General features: G+C 35.1%; 1 protein-coding gene across 1 annotated transcript in view; it reads left to right on the top strand.

The window, feature by feature from the left end:
• The window catches only part of LOC148953675 (uncharacterized), a 42,776-nt gene extending 22,482 nt beyond the window's left edge, over positions 1-20,294 (top strand). Inside the window, exons 4-6 of the mRNA XM_089086760.1 lie at positions 13,493-13,637; positions 16,215-16,308; positions 20,073-20,294. Of these exons, the coding sequence (XP_088942886.1) occupies positions 13,493-13,637; positions 16,215-16,308; positions 20,073-20,174 (341 nt within the window). The 3' untranslated portion in view covers positions 20,175-20,294. The remainder of the gene's footprint in view (positions 1-13,492; positions 13,638-16,214; positions 16,309-20,072) is intronic.
• The last annotated feature ends 2,157 nt before the right edge of the window (positions 20,295-22,451 follow it).

Here is a 22,451-nt window from a genome sequence, read left to right on the forward strand (position 1 = left end):
TTTATTACAATCAATTATTATTATTACGCTCAACTTAATAATTAATTTAACTTAAATTTTGAATTTGCCGCTTGACTTTGTAATTTTTTTGTCATTGAAAACAACGGACTTCTTTTCTGTCGTCAAAAGACGGTTATTTGACATCAAATAAACGGCATAGTTCCTTGTCAAACAGCTCGTGCTAACGAACTGTAAGTAAGGAACGACTCGGAATACTAGTAACCGAAATTCTAAAAAATATAATTTTGGTACCAGTAGACACAAAAAAAAGAATCGGATTTTTATGCTGATTCCAAATATGTAAGTCTCATTAAGTTTAGTCTTACGCATCAAAAGTTACGAGCCTGAAAAAATTTACCTTATTTTCGAAAAAAGGGGGAAATACCCCCTAAAAATGATAGCATATTAATGAAAAACAAATCATCATATTCAGCGTATCAGAGAACCGTTCTATAGAGGTTTCAAACTCCTATCTGCAAAAATGTGGAATTTTGTATTTTTTTTTGCCCGAACAAAAGATCACGGATGCGTGTTTTTTTTTCAGGGGTGTTCGTATCGATCCAGTGGTCCTAGAATACCGCGAGAGGGCTTATTCCAACTGAAATTAAAGGTTCTACTGGCCTTTCTAAGTGACCAAAAAATTAGAGGGCAACTAGGCCCCCTCCCACGCTCATTTTTCCCAAAGTCACCCGATCAAAATTTTGAGATAGCCATTTTGTTCAGCATAGTCTTACCGAAAGTTATGAACCTGAAAAAATTTGCCTTATTTTTAAAAAAGGGTAAAACACCCCCTAAAAGTGATAGAATCTTAATAAGAATCAAACCCCTCCCACGCTCATTTTTCCCAAAGTCACCCGATCAAAATTTTGAGATAGCCATTTTGTTCAGCATAGTCTTACCGAAAGTTACGAACCTGAAAAAATTTGCCTTATTTTTAAAAAAGGGGGAAACACCCCCTAAAAGTGATAGAATCTTAATAAGAATAAAACCATCAGATTTAGTCTATCAGAAAACCCTACTGAAGAGGTTTCAAGCTCCTATCTGCAAAAATGTGGAATTTTGTATTTTTTGCCAGAAGAAAGATCTCGGACGCGTGATTTTTTTTTTCCAGGGGTAATCGTATCGATCCAGTGGTATTAGAATATCGCAGGAGGTCTCATTCCAACGGAAATTAAAAGTTCTAGCGCCCTTTCTAAGTGACTAAAAAAATGGAGGGCAACTAGGCCCCCTCTCACGCTCATTTTTTCCCAAAGTCACCTGATCAAAATTTGGAGATAGCCATTTTGTTCAGAATAGTCGAAAATCTAATAGCTATGTCTTTGAGGATGACTTAATCCTCCACAGTCTCCGAGGGAAGGGTTGCAAGTTATGGACTTTGCCCATTGTTTACATATTGGTTATAGCTTATTGGTTATACATATTGGTTATTGGGAAGTATACAGACGTTTTCAGGAGGGATTTTTTCTGATGGGAGGGGGGTCGGAGGAGGGGGTGACGTGGGAGGATCTTTCCATGGAGGATGTTTTTATTGGGGAAGGGAAATTTTTTGAAGGGGGTACCAGATTTCCCAGCATTATTTAAAAAACGGTCTGAAATTTAATAAAAAACAAAAGTTTTTTCAACTGAAAGTAAGGAACAACATTAAAACTTAAAACGAACATAAATTATTACGTATATGAGGGGGTTCGCCCCCTAGTCAATACCTCGCTCTTTACGCTGAAGTTTTTTTTACTTTCAAAATAGCAATCTATTCTAATTAACCGGCCTTTGAGAATCATGGCTCATTCTTAAAGAATTGGAAAAAATTCGAATTTTAGCGTACAGAGTGAGGTATTGACTAGGGGGTGAACTTCCTCATATACGTAATAATTGCTGTTCGTTTTAAGTTTTAATGTTGCTCCTTACTTTCAGTTGAAAAAAACTAGTTTTTTTTTATTTAATCCTATCTACAGAGATGCTAATTCGCACGTGGTTTAGTTTTTAAGAACGTATTTTACTCAACAAAAATAGGTTATGCTGAACCAATAGCCAAGAGATCTGTCTTGATTAGGTTTTGAATCGAAAATATGAAGCACATTGGAAAGAAAAAAGAACGAAAGTCATAAGAATAAGAGGGTCGTAAATAAAGCTAATATGCTAATAAATAAATATATAAACAGCCCAAACCGCCACTTGAATTAGAGAAACGAAAAAGTAAGTTGTAAATGCCTATCAAATTAACGCCGCAGATGGCCTAGCAGCACAGAACGAAGTAAAAAAAATGAATATGGATGTTTTGAAAGAAATTTTGTTGGCGGTGTGGAAGAAAAGGCTCATTTAGCTTACCAAACATTGGTGCCGGCAAGGGGGGACAGGGGCCATGGCCCCCTCGAAATTTGGGACTATAAAGTAATTACAAAGAAACCAAAGGAAAGAGATCAGAATAGGGAAAAACCATGGAAAAAATGTTTGTTGCCCCCTTGTTGGCTGCCTGCCAATAGATTTTGACCCGTAAGAAGGAAAATATAAGTTCTAATTTGTAACTGAGTAACCCTTCACCAGTTTTCCCTTCACCAGTTGGTTGGAGAAAAAAAAAATCAAATTCTTCATAGTAATGAATGATAAGTAAATAACGATCCTTGTCAATAACGAAAGTATAAGAGCCTAACTATTGATGACATTCAGTCAAAGAATCAGCTTTTTATGGGGATCCTAAATATGTATTTGTTTATTAGTAATTAGTGCAGTAATTAGAACACAAGAAAGTTCGTATAATTATAGAAAACACAAGGAAAACAACTTAATAAGGGGCAATTTCGGTAAGAATATGCCGTCAACTTTTGCTGGCATTGCAAGAGTACCCTTGAGCTGATATATGAAGCCACTATACTACTACTACTACTAACAACTCACCGCAGCACCAAGCCGCCTGAGGCCAACACAGCTACGCACGCTCCTCCTCCACCCCAATCTATTCAAAGCCTCCCTTTTTACACCCGGCCACGAAGTTCCTATTTCCTTTAAATATGTCTTTATTACGCCCTCCCACCCCAGACGGGGACGACTTGCTTTCCGTTTAGCCGTAGATGGTTGGTCGACAAGAACAATCTTCGGCAATCTGCCACCCTTCATATGCGCAACTTACCCTACCCAACTCAGCCTTTCTTCCATGATAGCCCTAGAGAGCGGTATTGAACCACATTTTTCATATAGCCTACTGTTTGAAATACGGTCAGTTAGCCGGTTACCCAAAACAATCCTTAAGCAATTCCTCTGGAAAACATCTAGCAAATCTTCATCCGCTTTTCGGAGCGTCCATGCTTCACAGCCATATTTGAGCGCTGTCATCACTGTAGCTTCTAATATTCTAATCTTGGTTTGCAGACTTGTCTTCCTATTCTTCCAGACTTTTTTTTAACTGTGAAAAAACACCCTGAGCCTTGGCTATTCTATATTTAACATCTTCACTGCTCCCACCATCTTTACTAATAATACTACCAAGGTAAATGAAGCTGCCCACCTGATCAATCTTTTCATTACCCACCGTCACCTTTTCATCTTCACTTATTCCTAGCCTTAGTGACTTAGTCTTCCTAACATTAATTTTCAAACCAATTCTAGCACCCTGAACTCGCAAAACCTCTAAAACTTCATTCATTTTGCTCACACTTTCATCTAGGATGCTTAAATCATCAGCATAATCCAAGTCCAGGAGACTTTTTCCTCCCCATTTGATTCCGTGGTCTCCCACTGCCTTTCCTGTGCTCCTTAAAACAAAGTCCATCAAGATAATCCATACAAAGGGGGATAGAACACAACCCTGCTTAACTCCTGGTTTAATACAAAACCAGCTGCTAACCTTATTTCCTACCTTAACCGCAGCAGTGTTATTTTCATACATAGCACTAATCTCTTTAATGTATTTGTCTGGTATACCATACAAGGATAAAACCTTTATTAAAGCTCTTGTCTCAACAGAGTCGAACGTTTACTCGTAATCTATAAGACTAAGTACCAAGGGTGTTTAAGGACTAAGGCACTTGTCACTTAGTAACACAAGAGTGAAAATTTGGTCGACACATTCTCTGCATTTTCTAAAATCGCACTGTTCTTCTCTTAAAACTTTGTTTGCGGCATATCTCAGTCTAAAATGTATCATATTACTAAGCGATTTTCTACCTACAGAGACCAGACTAATGCCTCGATAATTACCACGCTCACTCTTATCATCTTTCTTATAAAGTGGTTTAATTAAGGTTTTCCTAAAATCGTTAGGTACTTCCCCTTTTTCAAAAATCATTTTCATAATCTTCAGTAACTTATTTCTAACCTCAGAGCCACCATATTTAAGAAACTGATTTACCACCCTATCAGCACCTGTAGCCTTATTATTCTTTAATCCTTTTAGTACTGTTGCTAATTCCTCCTCACAAAACATAACTTCCTTCACATCCAAGGTATCACAAACTTTTTCATTTTCCTCTATATTTTCTCCTGTAACTCTATCTCGGTTAAGCAAATTCTCAAAATGTTCGGCCCATCTCACTTTGGTTTTTTCCTTATCGCTAATTACGACCCCATTCCTATCTTTAACTGGGCCAAGTCCGGATTGACTACTCCCTCTCAATTTGTTAACGTGCCAGTACAATATTTTACTATTATGCCGTCTAGCTGCATCTTCCAGATCCTCGGCAATTTTATCCATGGCCTCCACTTCACACCTCCTTAGTTCATATTTTAATGCTTTCTCCACTTTCTTTACATTTCTTTTGTTTTCATATGATCAATCACTCAGATAATTCTTGTACAAGTCCTTTCTCCTTTCTATTAAACATAAAGCTTTTTCACTAATATTATTAGCTGCAGTTCTAGCTTTCTTCCCTAAGACACCTTCAGCAACTTCACAAATTATTTTTCTAAAATTATTCTAACCATCTTCCACATTATCAAATTTTAAACTCTCAAGTTTAGTATTCAACTGTTCCTGGAAAGTTTCTCTCAAGTTCTCATCCTGGAGTCTACCAACATCATAACTAAATAATTTCTGAGACCACACTGGCTAATCATGATAAACAAAAAATCGCGAAGGAAGGAAACGAGGACAGTTACCCTTTCACCGTTACTAGGAAAGGGTCGTCCAATTTTAGTTTCGTGTTTTTATTTTAAGGTTTGGTTTTTATATTTTTATCAGTTTTATTCTGCACTGAGGACGGTCAAGCGGAGGTCTTGACCGAAATATTTGCATAATTTTTCAATTTTTTCACTGGCTGTTAATTGTCCTCGTTTCCTTTCTTCGCGATTTTTTGTTCAACATCATAACTTCCCGGGAGGTAGTTACCCTTCCGAAATTTCTGCTTTAAATTAACCCTAGACACTACTAGATGATGATCTTTACTTTTAACATCAATAAAAGCACTCCTATATACCCTAGTATATTCTTTTGATCCTGCCAGTCTTCAGTTTACTATAACATAATCAATAAGGTTTGCTGTCTTACCATCACGTGAATACCATATTAACTTATGAGCCATTTTATGACCAAACACCGTATTGGTTATAACTAGATTGTTATACCTACAAAATTGCAAAAGTCTGTATCCATTCATAAAATGGATACACATAAAATGCAAAAGTCTGTATCCATTCATAAAATGGATTCACAGTCATAAAATGAGCAATTAGTATTCTATTATTAATACCTTCCCAGCCTAAACAAGACTTAGCAGCTTCCTTATTCATCATGAGCCCTACTCCCTGTCTATGTACCCCATCCTTCCTGCCTGAGTAAACAAATTCTATATCACCTAATTTAATGCTTCCTACCCCTGGAATGTGACTTTTTGAAAGTCCTATTAAATCCAGCTTGAATCTTTTAAGTCCGCAAGTCAAAATGTCGACACAATGGTCATTTTTAACGCTATGACATTCCATTCTCCAATTTTCATACTCCTTAAATCATTGAATTTTTTTTCGCTTCAGAGAAAGCACTGATTCCGAACACAAGATTAAAATTGGGTTCTCGCATCTTCTCAAGTCTACATTGAAGTGCTTAAGCCAGCTTAGAACTGAACAGCAAGAAATCCCTGGGACTTCCATGAAGGGGGGCTTTGTGCAATCCTGGGCCCATCTTGGTCACAACTTGGTTTTCAACACTTGGCGATGCTCTTCTATCAACAAGAGTTAAAATTTTGTACAGACAGTCTCAAGCCTATTACCTCCAACTCATTATATATTCATGCCTAAAAATATTACGCTACTATGGGAAGGCAGCCCGTAATAGATAAATTAGCTAGGAAGAGGTTTTTCAGCCCAAAGACACCCATCAAAACATACCAAGCCCAGAAAAATTGTCCATTAGTCAGAATCCCGTGTGAGTGCTGTGTCGTTTACTAGGCTATAATTTCCTCAAGGGGCACCACTCCTCAAGTGGGAATAGAGTTGACTGCAAGGTCCTCAGTCTTGCAGGTACCCCGAAAAGGTCAAGGCAGCCCTTTGCAGAGGCTGTTGTCCATAGATCTGGATCTTACGCCCTGCCGCAGTTGTCCTTCTATAGAAGATCCTCCCGCGATGGTGTTCTGCATCACCATGCAATTTAACCCATTCAAATAAATAGTGGGAGAATTTACTGGGAGAAGGTTTGCAACTCATGGGACTTGTGGACAAACCAGTGGGCCCTTTTGAGTGTACATTTGAGGGGCCTTCTTCCTCCTCCGCCTGTATTGACCCCTGGCGAGGGTGCCCCAGTTTCTATTATGGACCCCCAGGGACAAGGTCCCCCCTTGGTCCGTGCCTCCTATGGAGGTACCCTACATATCTGTAGAGCGTTCTCCTATCGCAACCTGGGGACACGCTGAATGGCCTGGGGGAGGCCAGGAACATAAAAATGAAATTAATTAAAAATATTATTTTTCCTTTAAACATGGAAAATGGTAAAGTCTTCTGTACGACTTTTTAAATATCAAATTATTATAGGGAAGTATGAACAAAGTTATACAGAAGACTTTTTGGTTTGTCACAAAAGTGACAAAAAGTGACTGCGGCCGATCCCTGCCGGACCCATGAGGGTTACCGGGTTTACGGAGCATCAGAATTCAATTAAATGAACCTTAGAAATAACTGCCAATGTCAACCACTTGTTCTGTGTGGAATGCAGGTAGCTTTAGGGATTTTTATGCAAACTATTAAATAGAAAATCGGCAATATGCTGATGCTGTAAGAATACAAGGTTAAAATGTAATTTTAGCCCCTGATTTGTATTAAAATCGTCATTTGGGATCAATTTCAAGCGGTGCTATAAATGGTCGTAAATGGCCGAAACGACTTTTGTTGGCCTGTAGTAAAATGTTTCTGTAATAATATATGTTGCTCCAAACAATTTCGCACTGTCAGGAGTAATGTACTGTATTAGAAGAGAAAGAAAAAAAAAGCAATGGAAAAACGAAATTAAAGAAAAGGTTTTGTGCAAAATTTTCATAAATAGTACTTTACATGACCGACGACGACGATCCGCGTGTTCAGCAAAGCGTAACAAGCGGCAAAAAATATTGGATATTGAACAATTTTTTTGTGTTTGGTACATTTTGCCATTTGTGGTACATTTTGTTTTGAGGTGTTGGTAAGACTGGAAAGGGGCTGTCCCCTACTCAACACCTCGCTCCTTACGCTAGAGTTTTTTTTATTCTTTTAAAAAATAAAGTTGTGAGACAGAGTCAAACTCCAGCGTAAAGAGCGAGGCTCTGAGGAGGGCCCTTTCTTATACGGAATAATTTCTGTTCGTTTCAAGTCTACCAATGTCGCTCCTTACTTTCAGTTAATTTTTTTTTATTCAATTTCTGGACGTTTTTTAATCAATGCAGCTTTGATTTTGGCTCACCGTACATGAATAATTAAAACAAAATTCGCATGTTAATTTTCCTTTTTTTGCTTATTGGCTTTCTCAAAATTTCGACCTGACGTAACGTACGAATTAACTTACGTAACGAATTTCTATATTCGTATGCTTTTATTACGTATATTAGGGAGTTCCCTCCCCAGTCAACACCCCGTTGTCCACGCCTTAAATTGAGAAGAGTAGTGCCTTTTTTATTAGTCGAAAGTAATCAGAGGGCCAATGCCCCCCCCCCACGCCCATCATGTCCCCAAACACTTCCAATCAAAATTCTGAGATAGCCATTTTGTTCAACGTATTTAAAAAGTCTGGAAATTATGTCTTTGAGGATAACGAATCCCCCCACCCCTTCGGGCATGGGTTGTATGTTATGCACTGGGGGTATATACCAGCAAATCCAACTGTTCGTGGTAATGAACTGTAATTACGGAGCGACTCTGCTCAACAGTAACCGGAACTCTAAGGAAAGGAATTCTCATAACAATTAATACAAAATAATGGTCTATTTATGTTGCTTCCAAATAAATAAAATTTATAAAATTCAATGTTACCCATGAAAAGCTGCGATCCTGAGAAAATTTGGCTGATTCTCGAAAAAGGAGAAAGTATCCAAAAAAGTTGTCACTTTGAAAAAGATTTAATTTTTTTTAGTTATGAAGTATAAAGGTGTCAAATATACTGGCCTTTGGTATTCAAAATTAAATTTGAAATATTGAATAATTTTTATTGGATTTTTTAAATCTTAGTTGTAACGTTTCACTTTGAACAAACTACTTTGATAATGCGTTACTTTTTATAAGCATTGAGTCTAAAGGCATTAAATATTTTGGTGTGTGATAATCAAGTTCAAAACTGTCGATATTGTTAAAAAAAATATCTGTCCAACGCTTCGGCATTGCTAAGCAGAACCAAATGCTGGGTGTTTATATCTTTGTAAGGGTTGTTTCTTTGGGTGTTTATATCTTAGTTTTTTTAATTAGGCTATTATTTTGTGATTTTTTTTGTAATTACTTACTTTTTTCATTTTTATATACTTTTACTTTAATTGACATACTTTTCCCATTGAACTTATAAAATTTTTTGTCTCTAAGCTTCATTACATAAAGAAAAAAAAACACGTTTTTTCAACTGAAAGTAAGGAGCTGCATTAAACCTTAAAGCGAATAGAAATTCGTTAGAAATTACGTTATTACGTTAATAACGTAATAACGTTATTATATAAAAATACGTTATTACGTTAATAGAAATTACGTTAATAATTTCTTAAACCACATTTGCCTGACATCACATAAAGAAAGAAAAACGAGCAAAAAGTTAGTGTCCTTAGAAAACCCACACATAATGACCGTTACTTAAGTTATTCCTCAAATCATTCTCCTGCTGTGAAAAGAAGAGTTGTTACTTCTCTAGTTGATAGATATTTGAAAGTTTGTTCAACACATTTCTTGGATTTAGAGCTCAACCACCTTAGAGATATTTTATTTGGGAATGGTTATCCAATTAGTTTAATAAATTCTGTAATTGCAAAACGCATTAAAAGATTATCAGATAGTTCCACAGAAAACACAAATCAAAGGGAAAATTCAGTTTATCTTGGTCTCCCATATGTTAAAGGGAGTTCAGACCACATTTCAAAAAATCTAAGAAAAAATAAAATTTACACTTATCATAGACCCAGAAAAACTATCAGGTCCCAAATTTATCAAGGTAAAGACCCTTTCCCGATAGGTGAAAACTCCGGTGTCTACAGAATTCCTTGTTCGTGTGGTCTTTGGTATATCGGAAGAACTGATCAGCGACCAACGGATAGATTAATTCAGCACTCTATTTCAATTAAGAATACACTTAAAAAGCAGAAAAAACCAGAAAATTTTGACTCTGCCCTTGCAGAGCACCTTTTCGAAAAACAAGACCATACTATTTTGTTTAATCAATCTAGTCTTATTTTGCATGACAAAGGTATTGTCCAGCACTACAGAGACGCTGTTGAAATTTATTAATAACAACATTTAGTTCTAGCTTTAAACAGAGATTCCAGTGACTTAAGAATAAACGAGTCATTTTTTGGTTTTCTCGAAAGACAAGCCGATACTTTAGTAATTGCTGAAATAAAACTTGAACCACTGTCCCAGTCATCCAAACAAACACGTTATCAACCCCGTAGGTTTCAAAGGATGTCTGCCCGACACGAATTAACGAAAATCCGAAATCAAATTACATAGGTCTTCAGCTTATTTAATTGCTGGTTCGTTTTGTTTTTTCGAGTGAATGAATTGGTTTCCTTCTCTTTGTTCAGTTGTTCGCTAGTATCCGTCGATGGCAGTTCAGGTTTTTTTGGATTTTGTGCAAATCGAGGATATTGTCGAATAACTCGCTTCTATTGTTGTTAGGTAGTTGGTTTTAATTACTTTAATTTTTTAGCTTTTATTGATACATCGTTTTATTTCGCGCCGAAAAAGAGAGGCGATTGTCATCTCGAAACATTCATTTTGTTTTTTAAGGCTAGTAATTTTGCCTATAAAAACCCCAATTTTGCTCGTTTTTCTTTCTTTATATTACGTTAATGACGGGTGTTGCCCCCTCCTCAACACCTCCACTCATCACGCTACAGTTTTTTGGCACTTTAAAAAAGTTACTTGTTGTTCTAATTAAATGGCCCTTGTGTTTCAGGAGTCGTTTTTAAATAATTGGGACAAAATTTAAACTTTAGCGTATAGAGTGAAATGTTGAGGAGGGGGAAACTCCCTTATATACGCAATAATTTCTGTTCGTTTTAAGTATTAATGTTGCTCCTTATTTTCAGTTGAACAAACTTTTTTTTTCTGATCGTTTTTAAATAGCGCCAGGATACCTGGCTCCACCTCTACGGAAAAATCCCCCTCCCCATAGAAATATCCTCTGGACAATTCAATCCTGGCGAAAATTTACCCTGGACTTAACATCCCCACGCGCAAATTCAATCGGTAAAGAGAATGCAAGACATATAAAGAAATTTCGTATGCGAATTCTGGCAAATTCACACATTGTAAAATCTGCTCTGAAAATTTTACCACCTGGAAACTATCCTCTCCATTGAAAATTTGCCCAGCAGAAAATTCATCCTCACCTCCCCACCCGAAAAATGTTTGCATACTTCCAAATAACAAATAAAACAATGGGCTAAGTTTATAACCTTTTTCCAAGGGCTGTAGGGGGTCTTTTTATCTCCAAAGACATAGTTATTGGGCCTTTCAACTATGCTGAACAACAAAACTATCTCAAAATTTTGATCGGACGATTTTGGGAAATAAGTAGCATGGAAGGGGGCATATTTGCCCTCCAATTCTCATGGTCACTTAAAAAGGGAACTAGAATTTTTCATTTCTGTTAGAATGAGCCCTCTCCTGGCGTTCTAGGCCCACTGGGTCTATATGATCACCCCTGGGGAAAAAACACGAACTGTTTGACTACCCATCAAAATCCAAACAGAGATCATTGAAATATTGATTGTTTTTTCTGCGTTACCAAAATTATTGTATTCATAAAATTTTTCAGTTTCATAAAATATAACTCAACAAATAGAAAAAGTTTCTCAAGTAAAGTAAGGAGCAAGTTCAAAACTTAAAACAAATATAAACTACTCTGTATAAAAGGGGGACTTTTCCCTTCTCAACACCTTGCTCATTAAACAAGATTTTTTAGCTCTTTGAAAAAAAAATTTCCAATTGCAAATTTTCTTTAAAAACTTTGAAAAAAAGCCAAACTTCACAGTAAAGATAAGGAGCAAAGGAGGAGACAGCCCCCAACATGCAAAGGATAACCTATTCAAATAGGTCTCAAATCTGTTCCTTGCTTTCAGTTGAGAAGCTCTTTTTTATTTAATTTCTGATTGGTTTTCAAATCATACCCAGGCCTAACCAAGATATAATTTAAGGTACCTGTCCCTTAAATCCCTGGTCAGTTGCTTTTAAAATGTGTAAATCAACAATAATGCGTTGATTAGTACTGTCCTACATTTAAATTTATAATTTCAGTTTGGATAAAAAGTGAATACACTTGAAAAATTGACGATGAATAGTAATTTTGGTGAAATGTAATTTTGGTGAATATTACAATTAAAGAATTTTGGTTGTATGAAAAGGAGTATTATTGTTTTTATGAACGGAAATTCTGTGAGACTCTTGATCTTCTGCAAAACTGAAGCCATCAAAACCTCTACAATAGGATTTTCTTATCGATAAACACATTACATATATTTTTTAATACATTGAAGTACTTTATATAAATAGAAAAAGAAAAAATACCATTAAAAATTGCTGAAAACTAAGTTCCTATCAGTATTTGCCACCCCAAGGAAATTTCATGGCGGGGCTGATGATGACCTGCCTTGCCTTTTCCACCCCTGCGCTGGTAAATACGGGAATTTAACATATTAGCTGCACAGAGAAACATTCTAATTAATTCCTACTCCCCCCTCCCTCTTTCAACTCTTATCTGAAGCCTCGTGAAGAGTAAGCAGTTTGTCCATTAAAATGTAGGAATCTACCCTACCCCCACCTAAACAATGACTCACTCCCCCTTCATTGTAGCTGATACGCAATTACAGATCACCAAACGTAGCCTAATTTTATTACAAATAAAGCGAATCAACTTGGTTGAATCCAGCAGTACTGCCGTGTGGCATTACTTCTTTTGCAGCTGGGAAGCCTAAAATATAGTTATTGCTACTTTAAAGTCAATTAGCTTCTCAGGATTTTAAATTGATTGTAAATTCGTCGTCTTCGGGGTAAAGTCATAGTTTGGTGCCCTAAACCACCTAAACTATCACCCAACCACCACTGCTATTTTGGCGGCTGCCCCCCCTGGAAAATTTTCTGCCGGCGCCCTTGTTACCAAAACCCTTGGCCATTTAACCCTTAATTTATTAGGCAGTGATACATGTATGTTTGGAGCCTAACAAAACATGTGTTTGGTCTTGAACTTTAGCTGAGAGTGTTGATGATTCATCTTTTAAGCAAGAGTCACTAGTGGCAGCAATTAAAAAAATTTTGGGGGATGCACGAAGGATTTTTTTTATATTTATTTGAATGAATATATAAAGATACTATTTAAAATCCAGGTAGACGATTTAATTTTTTTAGTGTAAAAAAGTGTTTTTCAAAACCTAAGGGGGGGGGGGACATTTATTTGTTTCAATAATTTTTTAATGAAGAAAGAAGGTATTTTTCAAAACCCAGGGTTTTGGCAATTTTTCGACTTTTTTTTCAAAGAAATTCGACTTTTTTTTCAAAGAAAATGTAAAACATGATATTTTTCAAAATCCAGGGAGGATATTTATTTATTTTTCAACAAAATAAAAAAAAGGGGCCGTCATTTTTTTAATTTGAAATTCCCAAATATTTCCCTCCTTCAATTGGTGCCCCTTGAAATAGAGTTAACCATGTTTATATTGCCTAGTATCCTAGAAGTATTGGGTAAGGAATCTATTGGAGAGTTTTTTTTTTAATAAGTTAATTGATTTATTAGGAAGGTGTTAATTAAGTTACGATAGTTAAAGTTAACTGAAATGTTTTTTAGTTAATTAAGAATTAATTCGTGGTTTCGTTCTATTTGTTGTTACCTCATTTCCTTTTTTAAATATTTTAGAACAGCTTGAAACAAAGCCTTTCGAAGAGTCCAAATTTAGCGAGTCGTTGGGTGGTATTCATCGGGTTGGACTGCAATCACCCTCGAATATTTTTTCAAAATCAAGTGCCAAGATATTTTCGAAGGTATCACGTCTGATTGTTCAGTAAGTTTCTTTTCTTTGTTTTTCATGTAAAGGTCAAAGACTACATTAATCATCTTTTTAAAAATTTGGATGTTGGCCTCGTTTATGCGTTTCTACTGTAAAAAAGACAACAAAATTTTGGTACGATGAAAAGAAAATACATACTCTAGTAAAGTTTTCCTGTGATTAGTTGAAAATCAGGCAAAGAGAGGGCTCTCTTCCCTCAAAATGGCGTCCCTGAATCTGCCCTTAAGAAGCTTGCGAAGCTTTTCGTATTTTTGTTTCTTGGCTTTCACTCTGTAAACCTTTACCATATTATAGGTCTAAACCCCCTAAGAATCGACTCTTTGTATGCAGTTGTTAATGCTAAAACAGCCTATATGAAACTTTTGAAAATCGAAAATATTAGGAAATACAAAAATTATCCAAATTCATAAAACCCATGGTTGGGTAGAACATGTATGCATTATACATTATTTTGTAATTGGGACTATTTATCTTCAAAGCCAATTGATAAAGCCTTCCTCATTGCTTTTCTTCGTGCAAAGGTGTCTTTGGTATCATCGTACAGCAATTCATGAGTCAGGCTTCCCTCAATAGTGAGCAGGTGCAGGTATAATGGACAATCTGTTGTGGCTAATAGAAAGATCTTAAGTAGTTTTTCACCCAACAAAGGTTGGAGAAGGATCTTTCTCCTGTACAGTTTGCGGCAGGCATACTCTGAAATATTCTTAAGGCAATGTCAAAATTTGGATAGATTTCAACTGCATTAAAATGACGCAAAACTTTGCTAACGTCAGTTAGAATCGTGCTTTTTTTCTTCATCAGTATTTTGTTCCAAGAAGGGTTTCAAATATAAACATTCGTCTACAATCATAGGCTCAAGATCATCGGGATAAAATTCAATAGGTCACTGGCATGATTCGAGATTTCTGAGGTGGGATTTTTGCCATGGTGGAATGCACCTACTACTTTGACAAGGAATCAAATCAGTCAAGTCTTTGTTCAGAAGAAAATAGCTCAGTGATAGTTTATTGTGCCCCCTAGTATCGTGCGCTCCTAGGCCCGGGTCGAGTGGGCCTATTGGTAAATTCTGGCCTGGCCTTGGTTATTATACTTTTAACATCTTCACTGTGCCCACCGTCTTTACTAATGATACTACCTAGTTAGGGGAAGTTACCCACTTGATTGATCGTCTTGTTACACAACATCACCTTTTCACCTTCGCTAATTCCCAGTATTAGCGACTTAGTCTTCTCAACATTAATTTTCAAACCTATCTTGCACCCTGAACTTGAAAACCTCTAAAGACTTTTCTTTTCGTTGTTTCAAAACTATGAAGTTAATCATATCTTCATCAGTGTCGCCACGTTGAACTGTAAAAATACATAAGTATAACTAATTATTTCAGTTCGACAATGCAAACACAAATGTTGCACAAACCGTAAAAATTCAAACACAAACAACCTATGAAACTCAAAGACAATACATTTTTAAAGGAAAGGCAGATCTTCTTAAGCTGATTGGGGCCGTATTTTTTGTCCCTATTTTCTCCTGATTTTTCACCCACGCTTCAAATTTTAAAATTTGACGCCAGGTTCTACCAAGAACTGCTTAACAGCTTGTAGAGCTTTTTTTCATTAAAAATTCAATTCTCTATTTTTCCTTATTGTTGAAGATATATTTGGTCGTGTAAGGTTCCATTTAAGCAATATAGTCAACCAGGTATCATGTTGACTCTTTTCGGTACTTTAAAAGACATCGGATTTGTGCGACTTTTAAAATATATTTATATGGAGTCGAAACTAAATTTTACCTGTAGATAATAAAATTTCCAGACTTAAACACACGCAATTATAAAAAAATAAATGAAATATCATCGGGGTATGAATCTTAATATTACCAATTTTTCTTACCGGATATTTTGCATTAACGCAATAGAAACTCTGAATTGGGTGGGAAGACGTCGTAAGAAAGGATTTAAAGTAAACTTGAGCTTTTTGGGAGGGTGTAAAGAGGAAAGATTTGAATATATTAGGATGGAGTAGGAGCGTGCGCAGCTATGTTTGCAGCTGTGGAGTTGTTAGTAGTAGCAGTAGTAGTTTGCTACGGGCTTAAACATATTCAAGGGCAAAACATCAAACTTAATGCATCCGAGGTTAAATATTACCAAATAGTTCTTACCGGACATTGCAGAAAGTTTATCCTAGTGCCTTCTGATTCCGCTGAAAAGGCTGAGTTTTTTAAATGGCATTGTTCTGGTCTTTTCACATACAAAGGTAAAACATGTGATATTACATTATCAGATTCTAGTTTTAATTGTATCAAATTTGTCTCACAAGGCATTGTGCAGTATTTACCTGAGATCTAAGTGAAGAATCTTCTTATTCTGTCTGAAAAGGTGGTGACTCTTGTAAGGTCAAAATTGGATTTAATATTACTGAGTGTCGGGTTTTAATATTACCAAAATATTTTTTTTTTTACTGTGCATTCTATAGCGTCCACCCAACCGCTATAGAAATGTAGCTTTTTTCTATATAGAATGGCTTCCTTTTAAAGCTGTTATTGCATGAGTATTTAATCATTTCTTTTTTTCAGTGGAGAATTAAAACCAAATTTAAGTGAGATTAAACCTGTTGCAGGAGAAAAAAAGACTTTGGCGGTAAAAATGAAGCAAAAAGAACCAATCATAGTAAGTCCCGATTTTCCCGATTTTCGATAAATTTTTGGTGTTATTTTATTTTAGCTTTTAGATTTAGCATAAATAATGACTTTCCATCATACCACCCTACACAGTCAACAGTATGTACGCAAAATTAATTATAGGAAATAATTTAATACTCAATAGAATGAAATAAGTAGCCAATCAAAATAAACCCGCTCCCTAAAAAAAAACAAGATTAGCCGCATAAAGAGCAAATATTGCAATAAGGAATTGTATCAATTTTTAGTCAATCCAGGTAACTTGAATGAGCAACTCTTTTGTTTTGTCGGTCTTGGCTAAATCTATGTAAGGTAAGGAAGCCTGGAATCTTTTAAATAAATTTATTTTATGATTTTTGTTAAAAATTTGTTTTATCGATGTGAATTTTTGGTTAAGTTTGTTTCATAAATTTTTTTTTATATTATGTTTCGCTGATGACAGCTGTTGAAGATATGGCCAAAATATTTAGATAGATTGTTCAACCTTGTTTTAGCTGTCTTCATAAATACCTCAATATCTTCTCCTTTTTCGTATATTTAGCATGATATTTCTAACAGTATTATAAGTTCGTTTTCAAGAACATTTTGATATGAAACTGGAGTTTTCAATTTGAGAATTTAGAAGATAGTGGAATAATTTTAGAAAAATATTTTGCGAAACAGCAGAAGTTTTTTTAAGGAGTAAAAATTAAAAAGCAGCAAGGAATATTAGCAAAAAACGCTTTAAGCTTTGTAGAAGAGAGTAAAGGTTTGTGCAACAATTTTTTAGTGATAGATCTTACAGGATTGATAAAAAAAGTAAGGGAAGTAGAGAAGACATGAAAGTATTAATTAAGGAGATGTGAGATTAAAGTCATGGATTAAATTACTGAGGGTCTCGAAGATAGAAAATCTGAAACAATTCTTCCCAGGTCCTAGGATCTGAAAGACAATATAATAGCAAGGTATTGTTTTGCTAAGAAATTGAGGGAAAGTAATCAGACTAGACTTGTCCCAGTTAAAGATAGAAACATGGCCTCAATTAGCGATAAGCCAAGTGTTTAACCGCGATGGGTAGAACATTTTTGGAATGTGTTAGACTAGGATAAAATTGCAAGGAATGATATAGAAACGAATATTAAATTTTTTTGACAATCTAGGAGTGAAGGGATAGTTTTGATTTATAAGGAGGAGCCAGTATAAAGGGATTAAAAAACAAGAAGGCTTAGTGTGCTGATATCGGGGTAATTGTGTTTCTGAAACAGAATAATTGTAAAATTAAGGTTAAAGTGCTAAAAATTATGAATATGATAAGAAAGATGATAAGAGCGAGTGTAGTAATTACAGAGGCATCATCTCTATTTCTATTAGAAAGATATTGCTTGTAATAGGGGGTGGCGCAACTGAGCAGCTCAGTCATACTGAACAACTCTTTAAAATTTTGGGAGGAACCAGTTCCCAATTAAAATTTGCCACGAGAGTTGCAAATAAAAATATTGGTAATTTTAATTCTAAGAAAATATTTTGTGTTGATAGTCTTATTATCAGATCCAATTTGGGTGTTTGGAATATACAATGCAAAATAAAGAAGAAGATATGATTAAAAATTGCATAAGTTTATATTAACAATCTTTGAACTTGTTAGTACGAAAAATTCATTAAATACATAAGTTTATTAAATAAGTTAACCAATGGCGTAATTTCGTCAAAATATGGAGGGGGTGGGCAAAGTAGGAGCCAATTTTCCCAAATGAAGTGAAAATGACAATTAAAACTGAGAAATGATCCATGTATTACCATAAAGGCAAAGATATACTAAAGTTATGACAAGTTTTGAAAAGTTTTTTTGCAGAAACTAAATTTCAGGTGGGGGAGGGGCAAACTGAGGTCTGGAGGGGCAAACTTGTATCTGGAGGGGGTAGTTACCCCCCTGCTCCATAGCAAACTACACCCCTGAAGTCAACTAATTTTGTATGTTATTATTTAATTGATCATACCTTAACTTCAATTGATTATTATTATAAAACATTATAAGATTATACCTTAAATGATTATTATTTGTTATTATCTCTTATTTAATTGATTATCGGTTTGTTCAACGCTAGATTATAAACAGTAATCTGAACGGGTGGGGAGAGGGGTCAGTCCTTAATTGGCCATACAAAACAAAATTGATACAAAACTCCTTTACTCGGAATAAAATAATGCAATAATAAAACTTGTTTTTTTCTTTTACATATAACCAGATTTGGGGTGTCTTGAAACCCGTTGATAGGCCGCTATTGATGCGCTTCTGGCAATCACTAAATGGATTGTGATTTGGGGTGTCTTTAAACCCGTTGAGAGGCCACTAGTGATGCGCTTCTGGCAATCACAACATGTATTTTGAGTGGGGGTGTCTTTTAACCCGTTGATAGGACGCTAGTGATGCGCTTCTGGCAATCACAAAAAGTTGTATAATGGAAAGGCAGAGTGGTTGTCGTCATTAATTACGTTAATCCAAAAACCGCCAGCCGTATGGTTAGTCAGGCCATCTAACAAAGAATACTTTTCCAGAGACAACATTGCTTCATAAGTAATAAAGCTATGTTATGAGTTCTAACATAAGAAACAGTGATTTGCCTTGTACTTGCCCTCACAAATTGTAATGACAACCCTCAAAGGTTCTGGAGTATGATAGGTACCATGCCATTTCCACCATGCTTAAGTTGCCCGGGCAGCTTTACCAAAACCTGTACAACTGACCCAATCCAACTCAAGCTGAATTTTTGCTTGAGTTTTATGTACCAAAAATCTTTATCGTGAAGAGAAAGACGAGGGCCGGGCGTAAATTTCAAAGGAAATTTTAAGAAAATTGCTTCATAAGTAATAAAGCTATGTTATGAGTTCTAACATAAGAAACAGTGATTTGCCTTGTACTTGCCCTCACTAATTAATATTTAAGTTATACTTTTTAAGTTAAGTTACTGTTGTGGAAATCTTCAATTTGCGGCTCTAGACGGAGGATATAAGAAGGTTAAAATATAACCCCTGTACTTTCGGTAGAGCTATTCAGCAATATAAAGCTATGTGTAGCCTTAGCCCCTCAGTTTGGGGTTTTAAGTCACCATCTAAAATTGTAACGTTTTTTTTCTTATGATATTCATAAAATTCTTATAATATTCATAAAATTCTTATAATATTCATAAAAGAAGAAAAAAACTCGTATAAAACACCTCTAATTTGCTCTCTAAACCATTCATCTTCATTGTGTGCCATCTAAGCCACATGTAACACATCAATATGTTTTTTTTTACCTCCAAGTCCTTCCTCCGCTTGCAATTCCTCCTTCCTCCGATCCTCCGCTTGGTAGTCATGCTTTGGCTTTTGTTCTTTTGTTTCTTTCATTGCCCGTTATTCAATTTATTGCGAGAAAACGGTAAGGTAGCTGGACCAATGGGCTTACTATTTTGAATCTCTGTGCTTTCTGGATAGTCTTTGGTTTTACCAAAGACATTTGGTTACTTCTAAGATATCCTCAATGAGTTGGAAGCTATTTTAGAAGGAATTGAAAAATCAAACAAGTTATATCCTCCTCATTTTCATTTTGTTAAAAAAGTTAGTTTTCAAAATTTATGGTACAGAAATTTCCAGTACTAAATCCCTTTTGGTAATCTACTTTAAACGTTTTGTCTATTGATAGATGGAGAGTGATGAAGAAATTTCCAAAGGGTATAAATTTCCAGTGCTAAATCCCTTTTGGTAATCTACTTTAAATGTTTTGTCTATTGATAGATGGAAAGTGATGAAGATAGACGAAGAAAAAAAGAAGAGCAGCTGAAGAAGGAAGAAGAAGAGGAAAAGATGAAGAAGAAAAAACGAAAAATCAAGCTTTAATTATGAACATCTTAATACTTATATTATGATTTACAATTTGTTTCATTACTAAGTGTGCTAATATCCTTCAATGAAAATTAGACAACATGCAGTAGTTTAAAAAAAGATTCAAGGGTGCCTCAATTTCAATAAAAAAAAACCTACATTAATTGACTGTAATTAAATGAAAAGTTTATCTAAAAAATAAATAAATGAACCGTCATCTGATAAACCTGGTTAAAATATACAAAATTATTACTTTGCAAAATTGGAAATAAATAGTGCAGTAGCAAAAAATACTTAAGAAAAAAAACAACAAAAATACAAAGACAAGAGCAGGCTTGTTCTTAAATAGGAGCCCATTTTCACGAAGATGAGAGTTGAATTCACGTTTACCTTCAAGTCTCGGGAAAACAGCCATTTCTTGTTTTCCAAAAACGTGGATTTGTCATCCAGTTCTTCTATGGTCGAAAGGCAGAATCGCAACAAGGCGCTTTATCAAGTTCAACAAGAGATGGATTAAAGGATGATTGAAGCAAAATATTCTTTTGCAAAAAATCCAGTGTGAAAACAATAATTCACATGGATAAGGGATCTTCATCCAGTCACATCCTTGTAAAAATGGTCTCTAGTTAAATCAAGGGAAGTGTAAGAACGTTTTTTGGCCAAAAGGCTATTTCTCTTGCTATGTTGTTTGTAAATTTGCTTCCCACTTTGTCAGGAAAGCGCCACTTGAAAATTATAACAGTTTTCGCAACCTTGCTATCACCATCTATGATCCTTATTTAGAATTGAGCAGTTAAATTTAAACCAAAGTAGCATGATTCTGTGCAATTGAAGTTTGAATTAGCCTAAGTAGTGAATCAAGTTATGAAGGTGAATAATATTTAATATATTTAGTGAGTAATGTTTATATTAACCGATTATTCTGGTAGCTAAGAAACAAACTTACCTCTATAATCAGAATTGCATCCTGAATCCAAATATAGGGCTAACAGTCATTTGTGTCAGAAATGAACTTTACCCCCACCCCTATAAAGCCTATACCTATTCAGGGTATATATTTGCACATTAGGGGCAGGGTGTGGTAAGTTAAAATCTACTTTTATAGTCAGAATTGAATTTTGAATCTAAATTTAACATTCTTTTGTGTTGGAAATGAACTTTACACCCACTTACCCCCTATGTGCAAATATAGGCCTAGCCTATACCCTGAATTGGTATATATAGGGTAAATTTTTGTTATTCATATTATTGTTCACAAATAAAGTAAACATACCACTTGATGCCTTTTTTATGCTCTTTCCAAATATAATAGGCTAATCATTTTTGGGTAAATATCTACCAAATCATATTATTGACTTAAACATAAAGTGAATATACCACTCAATGCCTTTTGGTCAATATATACCAAATCATATTATTGAGTTAGACTAAAGTGAATACACCATTTGATGCCTTTTTTTATGCTGATTACAAATATAATAAGCATTTCTATCGGAAATGAATTTCAGCCCCCCCCCCCTATATAGGCTATACCTAACCTAACCCTGAATTAGCATATATAGGGGGGGCTGAAATTCATTTCCAATAGAAATGCTTATTATATTTGTAATCAGCATAAAAAAAGGCATCGAATGATGTATTCACTTTAGTCCTAAATCAATAATATGATTTGGTATATATTGACCACCTTTTTTTATGCTGATCATGAATGTAATAATCATTTCTATCAGAAATGAATTTCAGCCCCCCCCCCCTATATATGCAAATTCAGTATAGGTTAGGTTAAATTAGGTTAGGTTAGGTATATATAGGGGGGGGGGGGACTGAAATTCATTTCCAATACAAATAATTATTATATTTGTAATCAGCATAAAAAAGGCATTGAATGGTGTATTCACTTTATTCCTAACTCAATAATATGATTTGGTAGATATTTACCCATTTTTGTTGGAAATGAATTGTACCTCCACCCCTATATATACCAATTCAGGGTATATATTTGCACATTAGGGGGGCGGGGTAAATTTTATTTCTGCTGTAAATCAGAGGTAAATTTAGAATTTCCCCCACCCCCCAAATGGGCAAATATATGCCCTGAATTGGTATATATAGGGATGAGGGGTAAAATTAATTTTTGACAAAATGATTATTATATTTGGAAAGAGCATAAAAAAGGCATTGAGTGGTTTGTTTACTTTATTTGTAAGTCAATAATATGAATTACAAAACAATTATCTAATGAGTGCAACAAAACTGTTTTCAGCTTCACAACTTTGCTCAATCCTGATTTAT

This window comes from Artemia sp. Qi Xiang Cuo, chromosome 3 (genome assembly GCF_049724085.1).
Source record: "Artemia sp. Qi Xiang Cuo chromosome 3, ASM4972408v1, whole genome shotgun sequence".
In the NCBI taxonomy this organism is placed as follows: Eukaryota; Metazoa; Arthropoda; class Branchiopoda; order Anostraca; family Artemiidae; genus Artemia; species Artemia sp. Qi Xiang Cuo.